The sequence below is a fragment of the Melanerpes formicivorus genome, unplaced genomic scaffold (genome assembly GCF_026170545.1).
Source record: "Melanerpes formicivorus ecotype bairdi unplaced genomic scaffold, bMelFor1.0.p_v2 SCAF_24, whole genome shotgun sequence".
Lineage (NCBI taxonomy): Eukaryota > Metazoa > Chordata > Aves > Piciformes > Picidae > Melanerpes > Melanerpes formicivorus.
Window position 1 is genome coordinate 9,932,678 of NW_027142376.1, and position 19,701 is coordinate 9,952,378.

The 19,701-nt window shown below is 49.8% G+C and overlaps 1 protein-coding gene across 1 annotated transcript; it reads left to right on the forward strand.

Moving 5' to 3' along the window:
- The first annotated feature begins 1,334 nt into the window (after positions 1-1,334).
- On the forward strand, positions 1,335-18,589 carry GASK1A (golgi associated kinase 1A). The gene is made up of 8 exons (XM_068152979.1): positions 1,335-1,438; positions 3,000-3,064; positions 4,151-4,308; positions 11,730-12,545; positions 16,110-16,232; positions 16,494-16,597; positions 17,153-17,382; positions 17,501-18,589. Exons 1-7 carry the CDS (start codon positions 1,335-1,337, stop codon positions 17,361-17,363), a joined length of 1,581 nt encoding a protein of 526 aa, XP_068009080.1. The 3' UTR covers positions 17,364-17,382; positions 17,501-18,589.
- The last annotated feature ends 1,112 nt before the right edge of the window (positions 18,590-19,701 follow it).

Consider the following 19,701-nt stretch of genomic DNA (forward strand, 5'->3'; position numbering starts at 1 on the left):
AGGGAGGTGAAAGTGAATGCTCCCGAAATGAGCTGCCACCGGGGAGCTGTAACACGCAGGGTTCAGTCTCCGAAGCCCTACGCATCCCTTCTCTGGCACTCAGCTGCTGCCTGCCCAGCAGCCTCATGCCAGCTTTGCACAGAGGCTAACAGCAGGCTATTGATAATGATCCTGCCCTGGGGACTGGCCTCGAGGAAACTGTTGTACCATGTCCAGCGCTGCAGTGCCCAGGACAGCCAGCAGGTCAATGAGCTTGGCACCAGGGCTTAGTTTTCATACTCCTCCTTACCATCCCAGGGTGGAACCTGACAGCTGCCTGTATGCCCTGCTTAACCGTGAAGGGCTGGTGCAAGTCACTGCTTCCCAAACCCGTGCCTCCAGCCCCTTTTCTCCTACAGGTCTGAGGAAATGGTGTTTGGGATGCACCCTACACCTGGGTGCTGGGTGGGGAGCTGCACTGGCTGGGCACTGCCGTGCAGTGCTGCTGAGTTGTAAGGGTACTTCCCGCGGTCCCCTGGGGCCATCCCTCTTCTGGCTGCCTGCAGGCACCTTGTGCCCTGAAGAAACAGGTGCTTGTATGTGGTCATAATGCATTAATGACATTAAAAGATAGAAATGTCCTAGGGCTGCATCAGCTCTGGGCACTGATGTGGCACAGCTCTCTGCTGGGCTGTTACTGACAGACAAAGCAATGTTAATAAGAACCTGCAAAGGACATTTTCTCAGGCACCATAAGCAGCGCTGTGGTTTGCTTTCTTAGCTCTGGGATTGATGTGGTCCCTGGGGCTCTGCCAGTCCCTCTACTTGTCTGGCACCGGGGTCACTGAGATCAGAAGGGCTTGAGAGGTCCTCAGCCTTCTTTTCCTGTGTCTCCTGGTTCAAATTGATCCTTGGTATTGGGGAAAAAAAAAGAAAGAAAGAAAGGCAAAAAGGCAGCAAGAAGGGCTTTTATTGTGAAAAAGAGACTCTTCAAATAGCTGTTCTCCCCTTCTCAGCCTCTCCACTCCCCTCCCCACGGGGAAGTGCGTCTGGGATGTGGCAGAGTTTGAAAACTCTCAGCAGAAGGTTGAAGGGTGCTTTCCTGAGCAGGGCTCGGGAGGAACCAAATGTGCCCAGCACACACAGTGGCAGGCAGCTCGCAGAGACCGTGGGGGACCTGGAGGGGCATCCCAGGGTGACAGCCCCAGGCCATGGCTAGTGGCTGGGGAAGGAAGCAGGCTGATTAGTCACAAGAGGAGTTTTCTTTGGTTTTTTTTTATCACTGCTGGTTTGGTTTTTTATTTTTGTAAATGCTGTGGGTTCCTGTTGTTACATGGAAGTGCTGCAGGTGACTGATGCCCAGCTCAGAAGGTGACGGTGCTGCGGTTCCCCTGGGTGGTGAAGCACACGAGGAGGACTTCGTCAAGCAGGAGTCCGTCAAGCAGCACTGCAAGACATGGTAGGATTTAGGATATTCCTTGCCAAGCTGGTGGTGGGAAGCTGAGTCTGTTCAGGGACACCAACCTCACAGGGCAAGGTGTGAGGCTGTGACCCAGCTGTTGCCATCCTGGGTACAAGTCCAGCAGGACCCCTCAGAAGTTCAGGATATGGTGAGGCAAGCAAGACATGGAACTGATCCAGCTTGTGTCTGTCCAGGGTAGCATTAGGGGTGGACAAAGCAGTTTGTATGGATGCCTGCAAAGGCAGTGCCTGGGGGTGCTGTAGCTCAGTGCACTGCTGTCAGCCAGGGAGGTGAAATCCACCTTTTTAAAGAGCCTGGGTTATATTGCTTCAGTTAGGTAAAGAGCATGGGGCAAAGGAGGTGAAATGCAAACAGAGTGGGGGAGCATGAAGAACCCTTCTGTGCTTTCTATTTGGTCCTCACAAAGCACAGCACTTGCATCCAAAAGTCACAAAAAAGGGACAATTTGGCAAGGAAAGATGCCCTCTCTGCTCCACACCCCAAGAAGCAGCCTGTTTCCCCAGCTTTAGCAGGTTCTGCAGCATGTTCCAACTCTTAGAGTTGTTTTTATATCCTCTAGTTTTATTCCTCAAGTTTGAGGCATCCTTTGATAGCTGGTTTTCAGATCCACCTATCAAGCATGTGCCAGCTGAGCTGGGATGGCAGGGAACAGCTGGGGCATCACGAAAGTGTTCTCATCGGGGGTGAGGGATGCTTCGTCTCTGCTTTACCACCTCTGCACTTGGACATTCAGGTTGGGCAGGGACTTCAAATGTGTGTGATGGGTGAGCTGAGGAGGTGCCTGGTGTTGCTGCCAGAAACTGATGCTTTGGTGTCACTTGTGCTGCTGAAATGTTTGTATGGTCCTCGGGAGTGTGATGATGACTCAAAGCATCTCTGGGAGCAGTGGGACCATGCCAGCCTTCACCAGAGCATGTGAGTGTGTTGGGGTATAGGACGCACCGATAGGCTTCATACTTTCCATCCTACTGTTCACATGATCAGTTTTGAGCTTTTTAAAATTAACTTCAGCAGCAGGAAAGCTAGGCAAGACTGGGGCTTGTGTCATGCCTCTTGGGCTTGGGAAGTAACTCCTCCCTGTCAAAGTGAAAAGCAAGGCAGCTCTTCCTGCACTAACCTTTCATCAGCAGTGACACTTCCCTGTATGAGCTTTCACCATGAAGCCTTTCAAAAAGTAGCACCAGGTACCTGGCACAGTCTCCCCCCTGAGAGCAAGGAATTCTGGTTTTGCTAGGATTTGTGTTTTGGCTTGGCAAGAGAAGGTCTGCTTCTGCAGTCCTTACCCCTTGGTAAGCTCCTGTATTGATTAAGCAATCAATAATCTGCATCTGATCTGGGCACTGCTCACCTGGAGGCAGGGTAGTGGCAGTCAAGAGGAGTAAGCTCAACCTATGTCCTAAGCTGATTGCTTTGTCACTTCATTTGCAGCAGCCCCCTAAGTGTAATAGTCAAGCTGATTTTTCACTTGTTTCAAAACCACCAGAAGGGAGACCAGTTGCAGGAAGCCTGAGATCCCAGATGTGAGCTTCGCTGCCAGTCCGGAGCGCACGCTTGCAGCCAGCTGCTTGCCGGATGGGCTGCTGTATATGCCTGACATACACAGTGAGCAGTGAGTGAGGGCTGGAGGGTGACTGCATTACAGAAACATCTTATTTTTTCTGCTTTCAAAACCTGCCAGCAAGTAATTTTCAGCTGCTCTGTCGTCCACCTAGTACAAGGCTGTCTAGATAATAGGGTCTCACTTACAGTAATTTACACTACAGTGTAATCAATCCCTCTGGCATAGATGCCAAATGCCTTATTTTCTCCTTTTGTTTTCAAATGTTCAGTAGCTGCAGTCCATCTACAGCTATTTGTCTTGCTCTGAAGGAAAGCCCCCCTCCTGGGGAGCTAGGTCACACCAGTGCTCCTGCTCTGCTTGCTCTGCTTGCTTGCTCTGTTTGCTGTGGGAGGAAGTGGGCTGGAAGGCAGCTGCCAGCAGGCTTTGCTCAGGATGGTTCTGCAGGACACAAGTGGCACTCAGAACCAAGTGGTGAGCAGCTTTCTTCCCTTTTCCCCCCTCTTTAAGAAGTAATGGCTTAAACGGAGAAAAATGAGGTTACCTTTCTGCAACTGAGGCCAGTGCTTGTATGAGCAATTCTGTTCTGAAGAAACACCACAGGGCTGAAAGGCCCCACTATCCTTCTCCCTCCCCTTTGGAATCCCACGAATGTGCTTTCCTGCTCTCCAGGAAGGGAGAAAACCCGACAGGCAGCTCAGGGAATTCCAGTCAGCCGATTCAATCAGCATCCAGTGAAATGCCTGCAGGGGAATCCAGCACCGCCCCTCACCAGCATCCCAGAGCAGGTTTTGCAGGTCCCTTGCTGGGCACCAAGAAAGTCCCCTCGTGCTGGTCTGCAGGTTAGAAATGAAACTGAAAGTAAGCAGATCATCCCCCCACCCCCCTCCCCAAAATATAGAGAAAGTGTGACCCACAGTAAAATGAACAAAGTGGGACAGAGTGCCAAAACATGCAGACAGTTTTAGCAGGTTTTCAGGCAACCACCAGCTGGCCTGGTAAACTCATCAAGAAGAAAAGGGAATAAATGTTGGGTTTATTTTAATATATACCTCCCTATATTAAATGCAGTCCAGAACACATTACAGAACATTTCTGTCTTTCTACCACTTCTGTTCCTCACTGCACAGAGCAGCCAAAGCAGCGCAACCCCACCGGGGATGCCAGCCCAAAGCTGGTGAGAGGTACAGCAGAAGAAGCTACTGGGATGAGGGAGACTGGGAGGAAGGGGATCCCAGATTCCAGCTCTTCCTTCCCCACATTTGGAAATCCCACAGGAATTGTCAGTGTGAGCCACTGGCTGAGGCTGGAACAGGAGCTCTGGAGGAGCAGGACTGTGGATTCCCAAAAGTAACAGGGAACAAAGCATATTGTTTTCCACCTGGAGAAACCCAGGGGTTTTGAGAGAGTTTGTGTGTGGGACTCCAATGGGAAGAAGTCCAGCCACAGGCTTCTGCCCTCCTCCAAATTATCCCCTGCACAACAGTCGTGGTCTGAGAAACAGCAAGACTGTTAAGAATGAATGGGGACACAAGCCACAGATGTTGCACAAAGGCGAGCCACATCTGTTTCACCGGGGAAGGGGGCCCCTTCTTGTTGTTTCAGCAAGCAGATGGAAGCGCTGCCCTGAAAGCCTTTGGAGCTGAGTGCAACAGACTAGCTGGGAAACTGGGACGAGGGGAGGGTGGGGGGGAGAGAAAACTGGCAGGATCCTGCTCTGTAGTGCTGGGAGCGAGAGAGCAATAGTTGCTCGAAACTGCTGCCCTCCCTCTTTGACATCCCTGACAGAATTTCTAGGTTGTGTTGCTCTCACCTAGGTGTGAGGTTTAGAGGAATGAGCAGAGAGGAAGGAAGATAAGGACCTCCCTTGTTCCTTGGTGCTAGCAGGACAGTCATGAGAGCTGCTCAGAACCTTGCTGCCTCCTGTGAACAGGAGGTGCTATTTTGGGTCCTCAGTGACCTGGATGTTTTGGGTGCAGGTTGATATCACTTAATATGAGGCTATTAGTGGTGAAAAATAATGGAGATCTTTGCACATGTAAATGGCAGCAAACCAATGTATCTCAGTGACAAGTCCTGAAAGACAGCCAGCAATCTTTTAGGAGATGACTCTCCAAGAAGTAGAAGATACAGCCAAGTACAACAGTGTGCAGTAAAAGCCCTGACTCTGAACTTAAATGGGTAAGGCATCTAAAAGCTTTTAATTTGCTTGTTTTAAGCAAAAGAATATGGCATCCTAGAGACTGTTTTATTTTGTGGTGCTTTGTTCTGACTTCTGGGATTAAACTGGAGGGATCCTATTCACAGAACCACAGAAACAGTCAGGTTGGACAAGACCCTCAGGATCACTAAGTCCAACCCAGAACCCTACTCTACAAAGTTCACCCTTAAACCATATCCCCAAGCACCACATCCAAACCACCTTTAAACACCTGTAGGGTTGGTGCACTGTACACAGTGTCAGGGTGAAAAATAGCCTGTCCATCCCTCACAGAGCTCAGTATTGCCTTCCTGCATGCAAGCTGGAAGATTTCCAGTGATTGTGAGGAGAATTATGAATCTTTCCATTTTCTGAATGCAAACCACAACATTTAGGAGTAAGGACAGCGTCATCACAGAGTCCCTGATGATACCCTACAGAGTTTGAGTTCATCCCAGGTGCTGGATGTGGTGTGTGTCCTCTCTGGGTCTCCCCAATCAGCAACCCTGCCCTTGACTGCATCAGCTGCACCCTGTAGTGCAGCATCCTCTACACATGTGATGGTCGTGCATCTCCTGCACGGTGTCCTCTGTCTTCTGCCCCAGTGCCTCCATGAAGATGCTGAACAGGAGGTTTAGGATGCCAGGAGCCTTGCTGCTCTTGCAGGCTTCTCCTGGGAGTTTTACAAGCCCATGCTTCAGCTGGATTTGTTCTGTCTGTAACTCAACTGGGACTGTCCAGTGCAATAGGAATGGAACTATTACATACAAGTGCTGGGATTTTCTCATCACACAGAGCAGTTTCCAGCACTGACTGAAGATTTTGTTTGACATTTTCCTTTGGATGACAGGGTGTTAAAGAAGAGCTGGGGCACAGAAGCAACTTCAGTATGAGTGGCCTCCCAAACCCCGAAACAGTGGGTCTGGTGGGGGAGGACTGAGCAAGAAACAGCATGTCTCATTCCTGAGAAGCAAAAAGCTCAAGGGACAGAGGCAGGGCCTGGAGCTGAAGGCATGCCAGGTTATTACTGGAGAGGGGGTGTGGAGCTCAAGGATTTCAGGAGGTTTTTATTTAGCTGCCCCAAGGTTGTAGCAATAACTGGGAAGAAATGTGAAGGCTCCATTATTTTAGAAGTTAGAGGGAGCATACTGACACTATCCCTTTAAAGTCAGTGCTCAGCGTGAACAATATCCAGCAACATTTCATCCCGTTGTGCCACTGCTGGTGCGTTGTCCTGTGCTAGTGCAAAGCACACCTTGTCTTGCAGTCAGCCTGTAAATTATCTCCTTGAGACAGAAGCTCTGCAGACTGTTCAAAATGCATCAAAGCACAGTGTTTTTTAAAGTTGCATCCCAAGACATTTAACTGGTTCATTTTCTGCTATGGTTTTGGACACACCAGTGCACTTGTGTGCCAGTTAGGAGGACTTTGCTGACCAGGCAGGGAAGGACCCAGCACCATGTAGCAGTATTCCAGGTGTTCATCTCCTGAGTTTCATCTGACCTAACATTGGTTGTGACTCCTTTGCATATGGCTTGTGGGAGCACAATCTCTCTCCCACCTCCACAGTGCCTGGCTTGAGCTTCCCAAGCCATTCTCAAGGAGCGGTATGAGGAAGCGGGTCTGCAGGGACACCCTGAGCAGCCACTCAGTGCCTTTCTGCCATGTGCCTGCCCAGGTACCAAGCAGGGTGGCTTTCAGGATGCCAGAACCCAGTGAGGTCATGGTCCTTCACTCTTGAAGGGCATTTTGGAGGTAAAAAAATGCATCCCTGGCAGAAACAACCTTAGACACACACAGCTGATACAGGTCTTATGAGAATTACAGTTGCTTTCATGGATCATGAGGCTGAGTGAAGGGATATCCCTTCTTTGTGCCCTGCAGCAGGGCAGGTGTAGGTGGGTTGCTGTGGAACCTGGTGCTGTACCCATGCATGGGGGCAGCACAGCAAACCTGCCCCTCCTGCACAGCCACTCTGATCCAAGACTACTTTTGAGGCTGGCAGTCCTCATTCAGTAGCTGTCTTTAGTGAATTCCCACTCTGCAAGCCATTTATCTTCCCCAAGCAGGGTAATACAGAAAGGTGCTTAAGCACTTGAATGATGGGTGATGGATGTTGACAAAGATTTCCTTCTGTTTAGGCTTGCCTACAGTCAGACTGAGGGTGAGGGGGGTTTTGTGTCCTTCAGCATGGTTATGAGTCCCCAGCAGTGAGCTTAGCCCATGTGCCATGCTCTTAGCAGGCCAAAAAACTCCTGGGCAATACCAAAAGGAGGAGACTGTTTCCCTCTAGGATCTGGTTGGCATATCCACATGTTGGGCACAAGGCACTGGAGATGTTCCCAGAGAGGGGGCAGCCAAAGTAGGTTTTCCTGTTACTTTTCAAGCAGTCCTTGTTAAAACCAGTCATGGCAGGCTGCACCTTCTGCTGCCCAGGCAGTTTTGTGGTTCATCAAACAGGCAGTAAGCACAGTGCTGTGAGGATAAGCACAGCTCAGGGTGTTGCAAATTATATGCCTCATGGTGTGCCTCGAGGTAAATGCACACACCTGCTCTTAACCTGGTCACCAGTGACCTTTGGCAAAGCCCTCTGAGCTTGGGAGCCTAGGGCAGGCAGGCGGCCAAGAAGGACGTGGCCACGGCCAAGCCATCCTGGCTCCGTTGGGCACCTCTTTGGGATGATGGGATTTGCTACTGCAGGGGTTTGGCAGTGCCAGTGCAGGGGCAGGAGCACTCTTTTGGATGCCTTGGGAAAGCAGGATCAGTCCTGCTTGGAAAGGCAGTGTACTTCCATGACACGTTTTCAGTTTTATAGCCATTTCTTACATTCTTGGATAATGAAGTGTGGTGTTTGTCTCCTCTTTCAAGCCCAACCAAGCCAATTTGATGTGCTTTGAAAAGACATTAAAAACAGACCTCTGCTTCAAATGCTGGCAAGGTTCAAGCATCCCAGGAATACAATGTCAAAGATGAAACCCTCCCAACCACACTTAGAATGTTTTATCCCTGAGTGGCCAGGCTGTACAGGTCCTTCACCATGGCTTCAGGAGTGTGAGCTGTGCTGTGTGGCTCCCAGTTGAGTCAGGATATGTATTATTTACTGCTTGGCATCCTGGAACAAGCAGGACCTCTCTTAGGGCTCTTTGTGGGTTTTGCCTGTAGCTTGCCTTCTGGGAAAGAGACCTAATTTCTAGCAAAGACATAGTGTACTGTCAGTGTGTCCGACTGGCAAAGTGGAGTTGTGTGTCTGCTTTGCATTTCAGGCTGAATCGAAGCCATGGGTTAAACTTGCAGCGTTTTCTTGCAAGCATGGGCTCAGAGAAAATCTCTGTGGAAAAGTATTCACCCTGGGCTGGAAAAATATAGTATGATTTCTACAGTGTTCTATCATCTAGATTATTATTACATTTGTGGTATTGACTGCCAGAAATAACACAGAGGCTGTACTTGCACTTTTTGTTCTTCCTTTTTATTGTTGACGTGTCAGGGAAACCCTGAAGGGGGCTGGGGCAGGGAGCCTGCATTCGCCCTTGCCTGGTTTCACAGCACACGATTTCAAGCACAGATGGGAAAGAAATGAAGCTCTAACTTATGGTACCCAACCACCAGCTCACTGAGTGAGAAAATAAAATGGTTTGGACAGTGATGATTCCTTAACCACTTGGACTGTAAACTGACTTGACAATAAAACCCCAGCAATCATTGCCATCCATTTGGCACCCACTGCAGTCCAGCTGTGGATTAAAAAGGATTTTTCCTGCAGTATTTCCATGGTTCTCTAAATGGCTCCCACATGCACCCCTCCCAGGATACTTGGGGTTTTGGCAGCCAGGCTCTTTGCATGCCCAGGGATGCTGTAAATGACAAAAGGGTTATTGGGTAGATACCAAAAGCAATCACCCTGCAGATCCTGTGTGCATGAAAAGGTCATGAGAGGCTTTGGCAAGAGTGAGGTGAGTCACTTATCTCCAGAGGGGTGGGACTGGGGGAGTGCTGGGACAAGTGTCCTAGGAAGATGTGGTTTGGGAAGGGAACTCAGCTGGATGCAGATGGAAGTACTGAGATTTACAGTGAATACTCTTCATCAGGATTAACTCCATAGATGTTGTTACAGTTAATTCATTGTACTTTGAGGTTGGAGGGACAGACTGTGAAGCAATTATGGTGATGATTTGGAAGGAGTAAGGATATCAGGATATCAGCAATTGGTCTTTTTATGCTACAAGCTTATTTTACTGTGGTTAAATTATGGTTTGGACATGGCACCATCTTGCTTAGGATGCCAGACTTGGGTTATGTACTCTGCAGGACTTGTACAAAATTCAGGGCATGAAGGTTTTGTGTGGCTGAGCTCGGGTACTGCCTGTCTTAGCTGGTATTGGCTATGGTTCCACAGCAAATCATTATCCCATCCAAGCAGGAAAGAGATGGACAGGAGTCCTACTGCCCTTTGGGGCTGTTTTGGGATATTCATGCTCATCTTCTGCCCACAAAGGGGCCTAAGGCAATAATTTAGCCATGTGTCCCAGGCATATGATGCCTGGGGCAGTTACTATGCAGCCTTGAATAACACCGCCCATGATCTAGGACCGAACATCACTCTCTGAACAGTCTCACTCTGGACTAGTTCCCTTCCATTCTGAGGCTTTAAGGGACAGCTAAACTAGGAAGTTCCCCAGTAGATCCTGAAGTCCTGCATCAGAGAGCCCCAGCTTCCATCAGAAGCCAGTGTATGCCATGTGGGAGCAAAGTGTTTGGGCTGATGGATATATTTTTGCTGCACTATGTTGTATTTCTGGGAAAGAAACACTTCAATGAGAGCTATGAAGCTGAAGAGCTCTAAATGCACTACCATTGGCTCTTATAAGCTGCTCAGTCTTTGAGATCTCAAACACAAGACCCCATGGCTGCTGCCAGCAAATTGGTGTCCATCACTCCTCTTAATCCACCTTGGCTGACATAATAATGTCTTTGAGGGGGATGTGGTTCCTCACCAGAGGGCCATCTGAAGGAGCATCCCTGTGGTAAGGGCACAAGACCTGATGGATTTATGGATAGAACTGGATCACCTCATGAAGAAACTCACACACTGGGGTCACCTGGGACAGCTGCTTTCATATCTGGAACATTGCTGGTGGTGGGTCCCTGTGTCTGGCAGGAGCATGCAGTGCTGAAAGCCCTGTGGCTTGCCCAGCTGCCTTCTGGAAGTGATTCTGGCTGCTGGCTCTCACCCACCCAGCTTTTTAGATCTTTTTTTGAAGCTCTTCCTGTTGTAAACAGTCTCTTATCCCTTCTTTGTCCTGCTGCGTCTGCCATGGATGTACTTCTGCTTCCAAAATAAATACTTGCAAAGAAAGTATCCACTTGAATATTGCCTTAATTTTTAACATGGATTCTAGCTGCTTGGAAATGCCTGTTGTAAAACAGAAGACCAGCCCCTAGGTGCCTTTTGCTGCTCCAGCATGTTAGACCACTCAAGACTGAGTGAATGTGGCACAGATGCAGTGTGGCCTGGGGATGGGCTGGGCTGGTACTGCCCTATGGATTCCTTCCACCTTACCCCAAACATGAAGGTGCTGTGCTCAGTCCAGCTGCACATATGGGACTGCTTTAGGCCAAAGGGGAGACACAAGCACAGTGTTTGCTCTATCTGCCTTTCCAGCCTGTATGATTTTACAAGTCTCTTCAGAGGAGAAAGTGCAACTAAAAGTGGGGTGGAAGCTGTGTGTGCAAAGATATCTTCACCAGAACGAGGTAGTGCCCTTATAAAGGCAGATCCTTAGTGTGGAGAATCAGAACACTTTAGGCTTCAGGTGCAACCTTTTTAAACACAGGCTGCCATGGCTCCCTGCTGGCACCTGGAGCTGCCTTGCTTTGGCCAGATGCAGCAATGGGCAGAGCTCCAGAGGCTGTGTCTCAGCATGCATTGAGATGTCCTGTGAATGAGAGCAGGGATGTCTGTGTTACGGTTTCAGTGTGCAACCAGGACAGGAACACTGGGGTTGCCCCAGAATAAGGTCTGAAGGTAAAAAAACCCTTAGGGACTGGAAAGCATTCACATGCAGCCAGGAATTTCCTCTGACTGGGTCTCTTAAATTGGTTTTATATTTTATTTTATTTTTCATTTCTTGAGTCCTTGCAGAAAAATATTTTACCATTAATTCATGGTAAATTCATCACCATAAACTGATGCTGTACCTCATTGCTGAAGACATGGCAAGGTCTCTGGTGGGTCAGCCCTTGCTCTGACGAGCTTCTGAGGGCACTGTGGCTAATTTCTGGCACAAATTATGCTGCCAGCCATCCCTCTCCTGCTATAATGCCACAAAGGCAGGGAGCACTTGGGGAACACCTTTCCCAGGGAGTACACAAGCAGAGGGGCTACTCTTCCAAAGCAAACCACATTAAACTCATTAACAGCAGTGCCTGGAGCACTTAGGTTTGGGGAATCCTCAGCCATAGTAGCACTCACGGACTCCCATTAATGCTTTCCCTTTCTCTCCTTGCAGGCCCAGCGACTGTGGCGAAGGATGGGGCTGAAACCTCCTACCCTGGCAGCCCTTGGGGTGCTGCTGGCCCTGGCTCTGATAGCCCTTGTCCACTTGCCCCCACCACCGGACCACTCCCCCCACCCCTTACCAGCATCATCCCTCCCAGGTCCCCAGAGGGAGGCAGCCACCCCCGTGTCCATGGAACAGGTCCACGGTGAAAGGCTGCCTGTACCCCGCACTCACCTGTGGTGGGACCAGCCCCTCAGCCAGGGTCAGAAGTGGCAGAAGGGGGTGGCAGGGGCTGCTCCCCCGTGGCTCTCAGCCGATGACCTCCAGAAGATGCGGCTGCTGGCTGGTGGGCGAGTGGTCTCCAAAGTCCGTATCCCCGCCCACGGGCAAGTCCTGCGAGTGGGGCTGCGGGCCGCGGAGGATGCTGAGGGGGATGTCTTGCCAGACAACCCAGAGCTGGACTGCCAGGACGGGCGTTGTGGGCTCATCAAGCGCTCTAGGGACCTCTATGAGGTGCTGGCGTTCCACCTGGACAGGGTGCTGGGGCTGAACCGCAGCCTGCCTGCCGTGGCCCGGCGCTTCACCAGCCACCTCCTGCCCTACAGCTACACCAACGGCTCCCTGCGACCCATCATCTGGTGGGCACCTGACCTCCAGCACTTGGAGGATGCCAACAACGACCAGAACTCCTGCACTCTGGGGTGGCTGCAATACCAGGAGATGCTGCAGTCCCACGGACCAGTGCCTGCCACTGGGGATGTTCCCTGCTCCAGCATCCCACGTGATGAGTGGAGCCGCCTGGCACTCTTCGACTTTCTCCTCCAGGTAGGGCTGGGATGAAGAGGACCACCCAGCCCACCGGCTGGGAAGGAAGGAATGAAGGAAGGAAGGAATGAAGGAATGAAGGAAGGATGGGAGGAAGGAAAGGAGGAAAAGGAGGAAGGGAGGGAGGAAGGGAGGGAGGAAGGAAGGGAGGAAGGGAGGAAGGAAGGGAGGAAGGAAGGGAGGAAGGAAGGGAGGAAGGAAGGGAGGAAGGAAGGGAGGAAGGAAAGGAAAGGAAAGGAAAGGAAAGGAAAGGAAAGGAAAGGAAAGGAAAGGAAAGGAAAGGAAAGGAAAGGAAAGGAAAGGAAAGGAAAGGAAAGGAAAGGAAAGGAAAGGAAAGGAAAGGAAAGGAAAGGAAAGGAAAGGAAAGGAAAGGAAAGGAAAGGAAAGGAAAGGAAAGGAAAGGAAAGGAAAGGAAAGGAAAGGAAAGGAAAGGAAAGGAAAGGAAAGGAAAGGAAAGGAAAGGAAAGGAAAGGAAAGGAAGGAAAGAAGGGAGGGAAAGGAAGGAAGGGAAAGGAAGGAAGGAAGGAAAGAAAAGAGGGAAGGGAAGGAGGGGAAGGAAGGGAAAGGGAGGAACTATCAAAATATGTGTTTTCTTATTTCTCTCTCTCATTTTTGGCAAAACCTGACCATTATTCTTTTATAACCTTGGACTGGCAGAGGCAGAGTAGGTCCTGGCTGGGCTTGGAAATAGTCTAGGCAAAACAACCAGAGAAATTAAAAGATTCATTTTCCCAATGAGTACAATGGAAAGGCTGAGTCTCCAGGAGACAGTATCTAGTTTTAAGATTTTCCCTTGGCAGGCTGAGGTAGCACAGGGATAAATGCAAGGGCAATGCACAGATTTTCCTGATTAACTCCAATGGGATCCTTCTGAGTGGAAAAGTCACATAAAGATAACAAGGTACCAAGTCAGCAGGATGTTATATAAATGAAATAGCATCCTTCAGAAATGGCTTTAGCCTTTCAGACCTTGCTGGGGAAGCAGAAGCTGCAGGCTTTGAGCCCTACTGTACATTGGCATTGACATCTTGGTTGTTTCCTTTAATTAACCTTAAAATCAGACTTCTTCTGTCACAAGGTAACGCCTCTTTTGGTGCAAAACTTTACTAGGGACAAGATACCAAGCCCAGTGAAAAGAGGACAGCTGCTGTGTCTTTGTCCTGTGCTTTAAAAAGATCCAAAAATACATCAGCTCCAAGGCCCTGCAGCCACATCCCTGTCCTGTAGCACCCTCTTCCCAGCTGGGGAGAGAGAAAGAACATTTTCCTTGGGGGAGAAGTCACAGCTGGAAAGCTGTGCTGGAACTAGGATACTCTTTATATGCACCCTGGATACTGGGGTGGCTTCACATAGCATCAAAGATGGACTGAATGGGAATTTCTTGTAGTGTTTGAGCTTGGATGGGAAAGATGTGGCTCAGGAAGCTGTGGCTCAGGAAGCTGTGTTCCAGTAGCAAGACCTAGTGTCCCATTCATTGGAGTAATTTAGGCTCTGCTGAGAAGAAATCAATATAAATGATGCAGGGAGGGCCAGGGAGGAGGAGGGCTCACCTACATGTCAGCAACAGGGAGGTGGTGGAGTCACTGCCCCTGGAGAGGTTCAAGAGGGGATTGGATGTGGCACTTGGTGCCATGGTCTAGTCATGAGGTCTGTGGTGACAGGTTGGACTCGATGATCTTTGAGGCCTCTTCCAACCTTGGTGATACTGTGATACTGTAACACTCTCAGCATCTCCTCAGCTCCCTATTGTGGGGCTCCACTTGTACACTAGCTCTAGCCTCCACCTCACACCTCCCTCAGTCCAGCACCAACACACCTTGGTTTCACCAGTGCTTGTGGGCAGATGAGTGGAGATCTGAGCCCATTTAATGTCTCTGTAAGACATCTCAGGTTGTCTTCTTTGTAGCCTGGAAAACATGGTAGCAGGTGAGAGAATCTGCTGTGCTGAGCTTTCCAGTAGGTAGACCGAGGAGAGGCATGGAGGAAATGTGATGATTTATTTCATTTCAATGTGTTTCATGTCAAAAGAAGCTCTAGCACTTTAAAATGGTCAGTCCTCTGACAGAGAAATGCTGACCTGAGTGCTTCATTAAACCTCGGGAAACAGATGGATTTGTTAAGGGACTCCAGTGTGGGACTGAAGTTGCTTCTCCAAGGCTGATGAATATAATAGACATAGAACCCAAACACTGCATTTCCTGCAGTGCCTGATTAGTGCTTGGGAGAGCTGAATGCTCTCTCAAAACAAGCCTGTAATTGTTAAGTTATGCCAGCTATTACGATGAAGGGAATGGGGAGCCACTGTGGGTCACTTGGCTACTTTCTAGTCATCACCTGTGGATCTCCCCAGCCCCACCTGAGACCTGCTCCAGACCTCTCAGTGGCTCCAGGAGGCTCTCTGCAACCTCATGCAAGCGAGTCACAGGACCACAGGATGTTAGAGGTTGGAAGGGATCTCCAGAGATTATCAAGTCCAACCTCCCCTGCCAAAGCAGGGACACCTAGGGCAGGTCACACAGGGATGCATATAGATGGGTCTTGAAGGTCTCCAGAGAAGCAGACTCCATAACCTCTCTGGGCAGCCTGCTCCAGTGCTCTGTGACCCTCACAGTGAAGAAATTCCTCCTTGTGTTGAGGTGGAACCTTCTGTGCTGTAATTTACATCCACTGCCCTTAGTCCTATCCCAGGGTGCAACTGAGCAGAGGCTGTCCCCTCCCTCTTGACCCCCAGCCCTCAGATATTTATAAGCACTTATTAAATCTCCTTCACCTTCCTCCTGCAACTGGAAAATATCTTCATTTTATATACATGTTTATATATTTAAAGGAGATTTTAAAATAATGTATGGGAGGTTTTTTATGCTCTAATGTTGCAAATGGGCTTCCAGAGATGTAGGCATTGAGCCAACTACCCTCCATGGCCATGGTACTATGCAGCCATGGGGAGGGCTGTCAGCAACCAGTAAGGTCCCATCTGCCCCATGGGCCACTGCAGAGGATGTGCTGGCTGCTGGGGAAGCTTCAGGAGTACCCAGGTGCCATGGGTTGAATGCAAATTTGATGCTGTTATTCAAAACTACCCTGCCTCATGCCAGCTTCAAAATGAAAGTGCTGGCTGGAGCAAAGCACAATGGGGCTTGGAGTTCAGAGTGCAACCTGAGGGGCTTCCTGTTCCAGTTGCTGCTTTTAGGGTCTGGATTTTTGGGGATTGCTCTTTCCTGCAGGTATGGCAGTGAGGCAGGTTGGTGTTGGCTAGGTCCCTGCTTTCCTGCTTTATGCTGCACTTCTGTTTCTGCAAATAGGCTAAGCCAAGGTAATTGTGCATTATATTATTAGCTAAGGTGGTTGTGCTTTGGATTATTATGATGATGATGATGTGGTTTGCTCAGTGGAACTTTTTATCTTAGCTCTTTTTGTCTCAAACCTCAACATGGAAGTTTTCCATGTGGTACTTGGCCTCAGTTCTGTGTTGGGGTGGGGAAAAGGCAGGTTCTCTTTACCCTGTTTCACGAGGCAAGGGTATTGAAGCCAGGTCTGACAGAGGTCCCCGAATGTCTCCCACAGGTTCATGACCGCCTGGATCGCTATTGCTGTGGGTTTCAACCCGATCCCTCCGAGCCCTGCATGGAGGAAATGCTCCATGAGAAGTGCCAAAACCCGGCAGAGCTGGTCCTGGTTCACATCTTGGTATATGTCCTCACTCTACTGGGGCTGCTCTGGGACTAAGATTGTGGTGCCTAGGAGGTGCTTGCAGGGCTGATGTGTCAGCAAAGGGAATGTAGGTCCCATGGTCATGAAGGATCCACGGTGGGAGGTGTGTCTCAGCATGGAGGGACCTGGGGTTTGGCAGCTGCCAGCTCTCAGGACTTTTAAGTGCATTAAAACACCAGTCTGAACCTCCAGACTGGTGAGTCCCTGCAGTAGGTGAGTTTCACGTTGCACTGGCAGGTCCGGAGGAGCGCTCCGTCCCGACTGGTGTTCATTGACAACGCGGGCAGGCCACAGCACCCTGAAGAGCAGCTCAACTTCAGGCTCCTGCAAGGCATAGACAGGTAGAAAGGGTGATGGACACCCTGCTGGGGGCACATCCCAGGTGAGGGCTGAGCTTGCACACATGGGATAGACACCAGCCTTATGTGCACACCTCTGTGCTGCTCCTGGCTTCTCTGGTTGGACGCCCCTGTGAAGTGGCTCCAGCTCCCACTCAGGACAGGGCAAGTAGGTGGGCTCACAAACCCATCTCATGTGCCCCTCTTCACCCAGCTCTGGGTGGCTCATGGCAGTCTCCAAATCCTATTTTCCCTTCTCTAATTGGCAGCTGCACAGAAATAATGACGTTTCAACATTTCTTGTGTCATTGCCTGCCAGATGTTTTGCTACACTCTGGACCCCTTCATTTGGAGCTCATTTGGATCTGTTTCTGATGGAGTTATCCTGAACACTTGCTGTGGGCAGAGTTTTAAGCAAGAAGCTCCTCATCCCACAATCATTTCTTCTTGAAGAACTAGGATGGCCTTTGCTTGGGTGCCCTGCTCTCCCCCTCCTCCCTTCTTGGCCTTTCCTAGGTAACTCCTTCCCCCTCTCTCACTTCTGCTCCTCTGCTGCAGCTTCCCAGCAGCAGCAGTGTCCACCCTGCAGTCAGGCAGGTTGCAGAGCCTGCTGCTGGAGTCACTGCACATGGACCAGGAGTTCTGGGAAAGCCAGGGAGGTGCTGAGGGCCTGAAACCCCTGCTTCAGACCATCGACAGGCGAGCACACATCCTGCTGCAGTACATCCAGGAGCACAACCTGATGGTGTTTGAGGACTTTCTGCACTGAACTGATCTCTGGTGGCATGGTGAGCCTGCCCTGCAAATCCAAGCACTAGTGGTTGTACCTCATGCCCTCAGCATGGGCAATGTGACACTGCATGTGGTTGCTTGGCTCTCTAAAAGGTGCTTCTGCCCTTCTTGTAGGACGCACTGGAGGAGACAGGATCACAAGGCATAGGAAAAAGGAGGAGAAGACATCTTCTGAAACAACCAACAACTGCTTGAGAAAGGCAACAGTTATCCAGTAATGTTTCCAGAATGGATTTTCAAAAGGAGGTGAACATCTATCAGATTTTTGGGTACTCTCATTCCCCAACCCTTCCAACTTTGAAAACTGGAGGTTTAGCTATTTGAACACGCTATGGGGACCCTGGGAAGGGTTAAAGAAGTGGTGAGAGGCACTGCCCAGGTATGAGGGAAGTCTCTGGCAACCTTTCTATAACTTGTACTGGGCTTCTTGATGATGTCTTCACTATTTCCAAGACATCACAGACAGTGAGGCTGGAGTAGCATGGGGGAAAGTAGAGGGGAGCTTTCTAAGTGGATTAAGCAGAGACAAGTAATGTGAGCTGAGCTGTCTTTCCAGCCTGCAGAGGAGGCTTGGGTAAGCCACTGCCCAAAGCCTGAGTCTGGCAGGCCCCTGGAGTGCAGACAGCACCTGGCAGCAGCTGCCTCAGGAGCCCATAGTGCTGTCCCCAGGGAGCAGTGTGCTGCAAGCTGCACCTTGGTGGGCCTGGGCTGCTGCCAAGGTGCATTTTGAATGTGGGATTTGAAGATTTAAATCTCTCACCCACTCTCCCTTTGGTGTCAGGGGATTAAAAGGGAAACCTACCCCAAGCTCTGCCACTTGTGAAGCACTCCAGCCTGCTCTCTTAGGCACAGCTGCACAAAGCTCTTTCCAAGGCTTGCAGAAGTATCTTTTGAGAAAAATGCCCCAGTGTATTTCCGCAGAAGGCAATCAGGGGCAAGGTGCTTTCTGAGCATGCTGGCACCTTCAGCAGAGCCTAGCCCACTCTTGTCACCCCTTAGGCTCTTGCCCAGCAGCCCACTGTGATGGGCCACACCAGCACCCCAGCCAGACAGGTTCCCAGGTGTCAGGGCTGAGAGATAATTCAAAGGCAAAATTAACAAGCAGAAGAAAAATATAGGGATGGGCTCTGCCAGAGCCTTTTTCTCTCTGTGGTGGTTCCCAGCTAAGGCATGCAGTCAGTGTTTGCTTGCCAGGAGCAGCTGGCTCTTGACCTGTGGGTTGATGGGTTGCCACCAGAAGAAGGCTTTTCCAAATGGTCTTAGGGAGCAGCCATCCATTTCTCTAGTGCTACAGGTGGAGCCTCCGTGCTTGAAAGACTGAATCACTTGTGACTGTGTCTCAGTGAGACTAGTGTGGAGACCCATGCTGTGTGGCTGTCCCATTGCCCTAGATTTGGGCATGCAGTGGGAGAGCACAGAAAAGGTTGGCATTGATGCCTTGCCCACTTCATTGCTCTCAGCACCATTATAGCCCGCAAGGAGATAGTTTAACACCCATGCTAATAAGCACAAGCCTTGCCTTTCTTTCCCTTTTTCCTCTTTCTGAAGAGAAGATGAATCAAGGTGTGGGTGACATGAATCCACAAGCATGCATGCTCTCAGAAAGCACCAGCATTCAGCATCACAGGCACATCAGCATCCAAAGAACCAGCAGCATCTTCCTGGAGTCCTGCCCTACAGATAGCCAGACAAAACATTTTCCCCATTACCCTCTTCAGCCCATGAGTTATCACCCAGTTTGCCATGATGTAGGATGGATGACTGCTGGAGAAGCCTCACTAAAGCCCAGGTGATGGGAATTCGTTACTGGGAGGTGAGCTTAACTTGTAAGCATGGAGGAAAACAAAAGAGTTCATCCAGCCTTCTGTGAAAAGCCCTTTCCAGACAGCCTTGTGTGAATAAGGGAGACTAGACATAACACAATTAAATCCAGAAATATGCTGGGAGAAGCTGTGTGGTAACAAGCTCAGTGGTTAAGATGTAAAGTATCGGTCAGAGCCTTGTTTTTCTCTTTAAATTGAAAAGTTTCATTAAAAGAAAGGTTTTCATTCCATGTAAGCCAAGCTCTCAGTGAGAAGTGAGAGGAAGGGGGGGCACTGCACAGTGGCCAAAGCTGTAGACTTTGCTGTGCTGGAACAGCAGCTTTTGCCTTCCCTCTGGTTACACCTGCTTTGCTTTAACATAGCACAAGGTAGTGGGGATTCTTTTAGGTTTTTTTTTGTATTTCCTTAATTGCAAGATGTGAGTGTGCTGGCTAAACACACATGGGAACATCTGTAAGCAGTGAATAAAAAACGCTTTTGATTTAGCAAAGG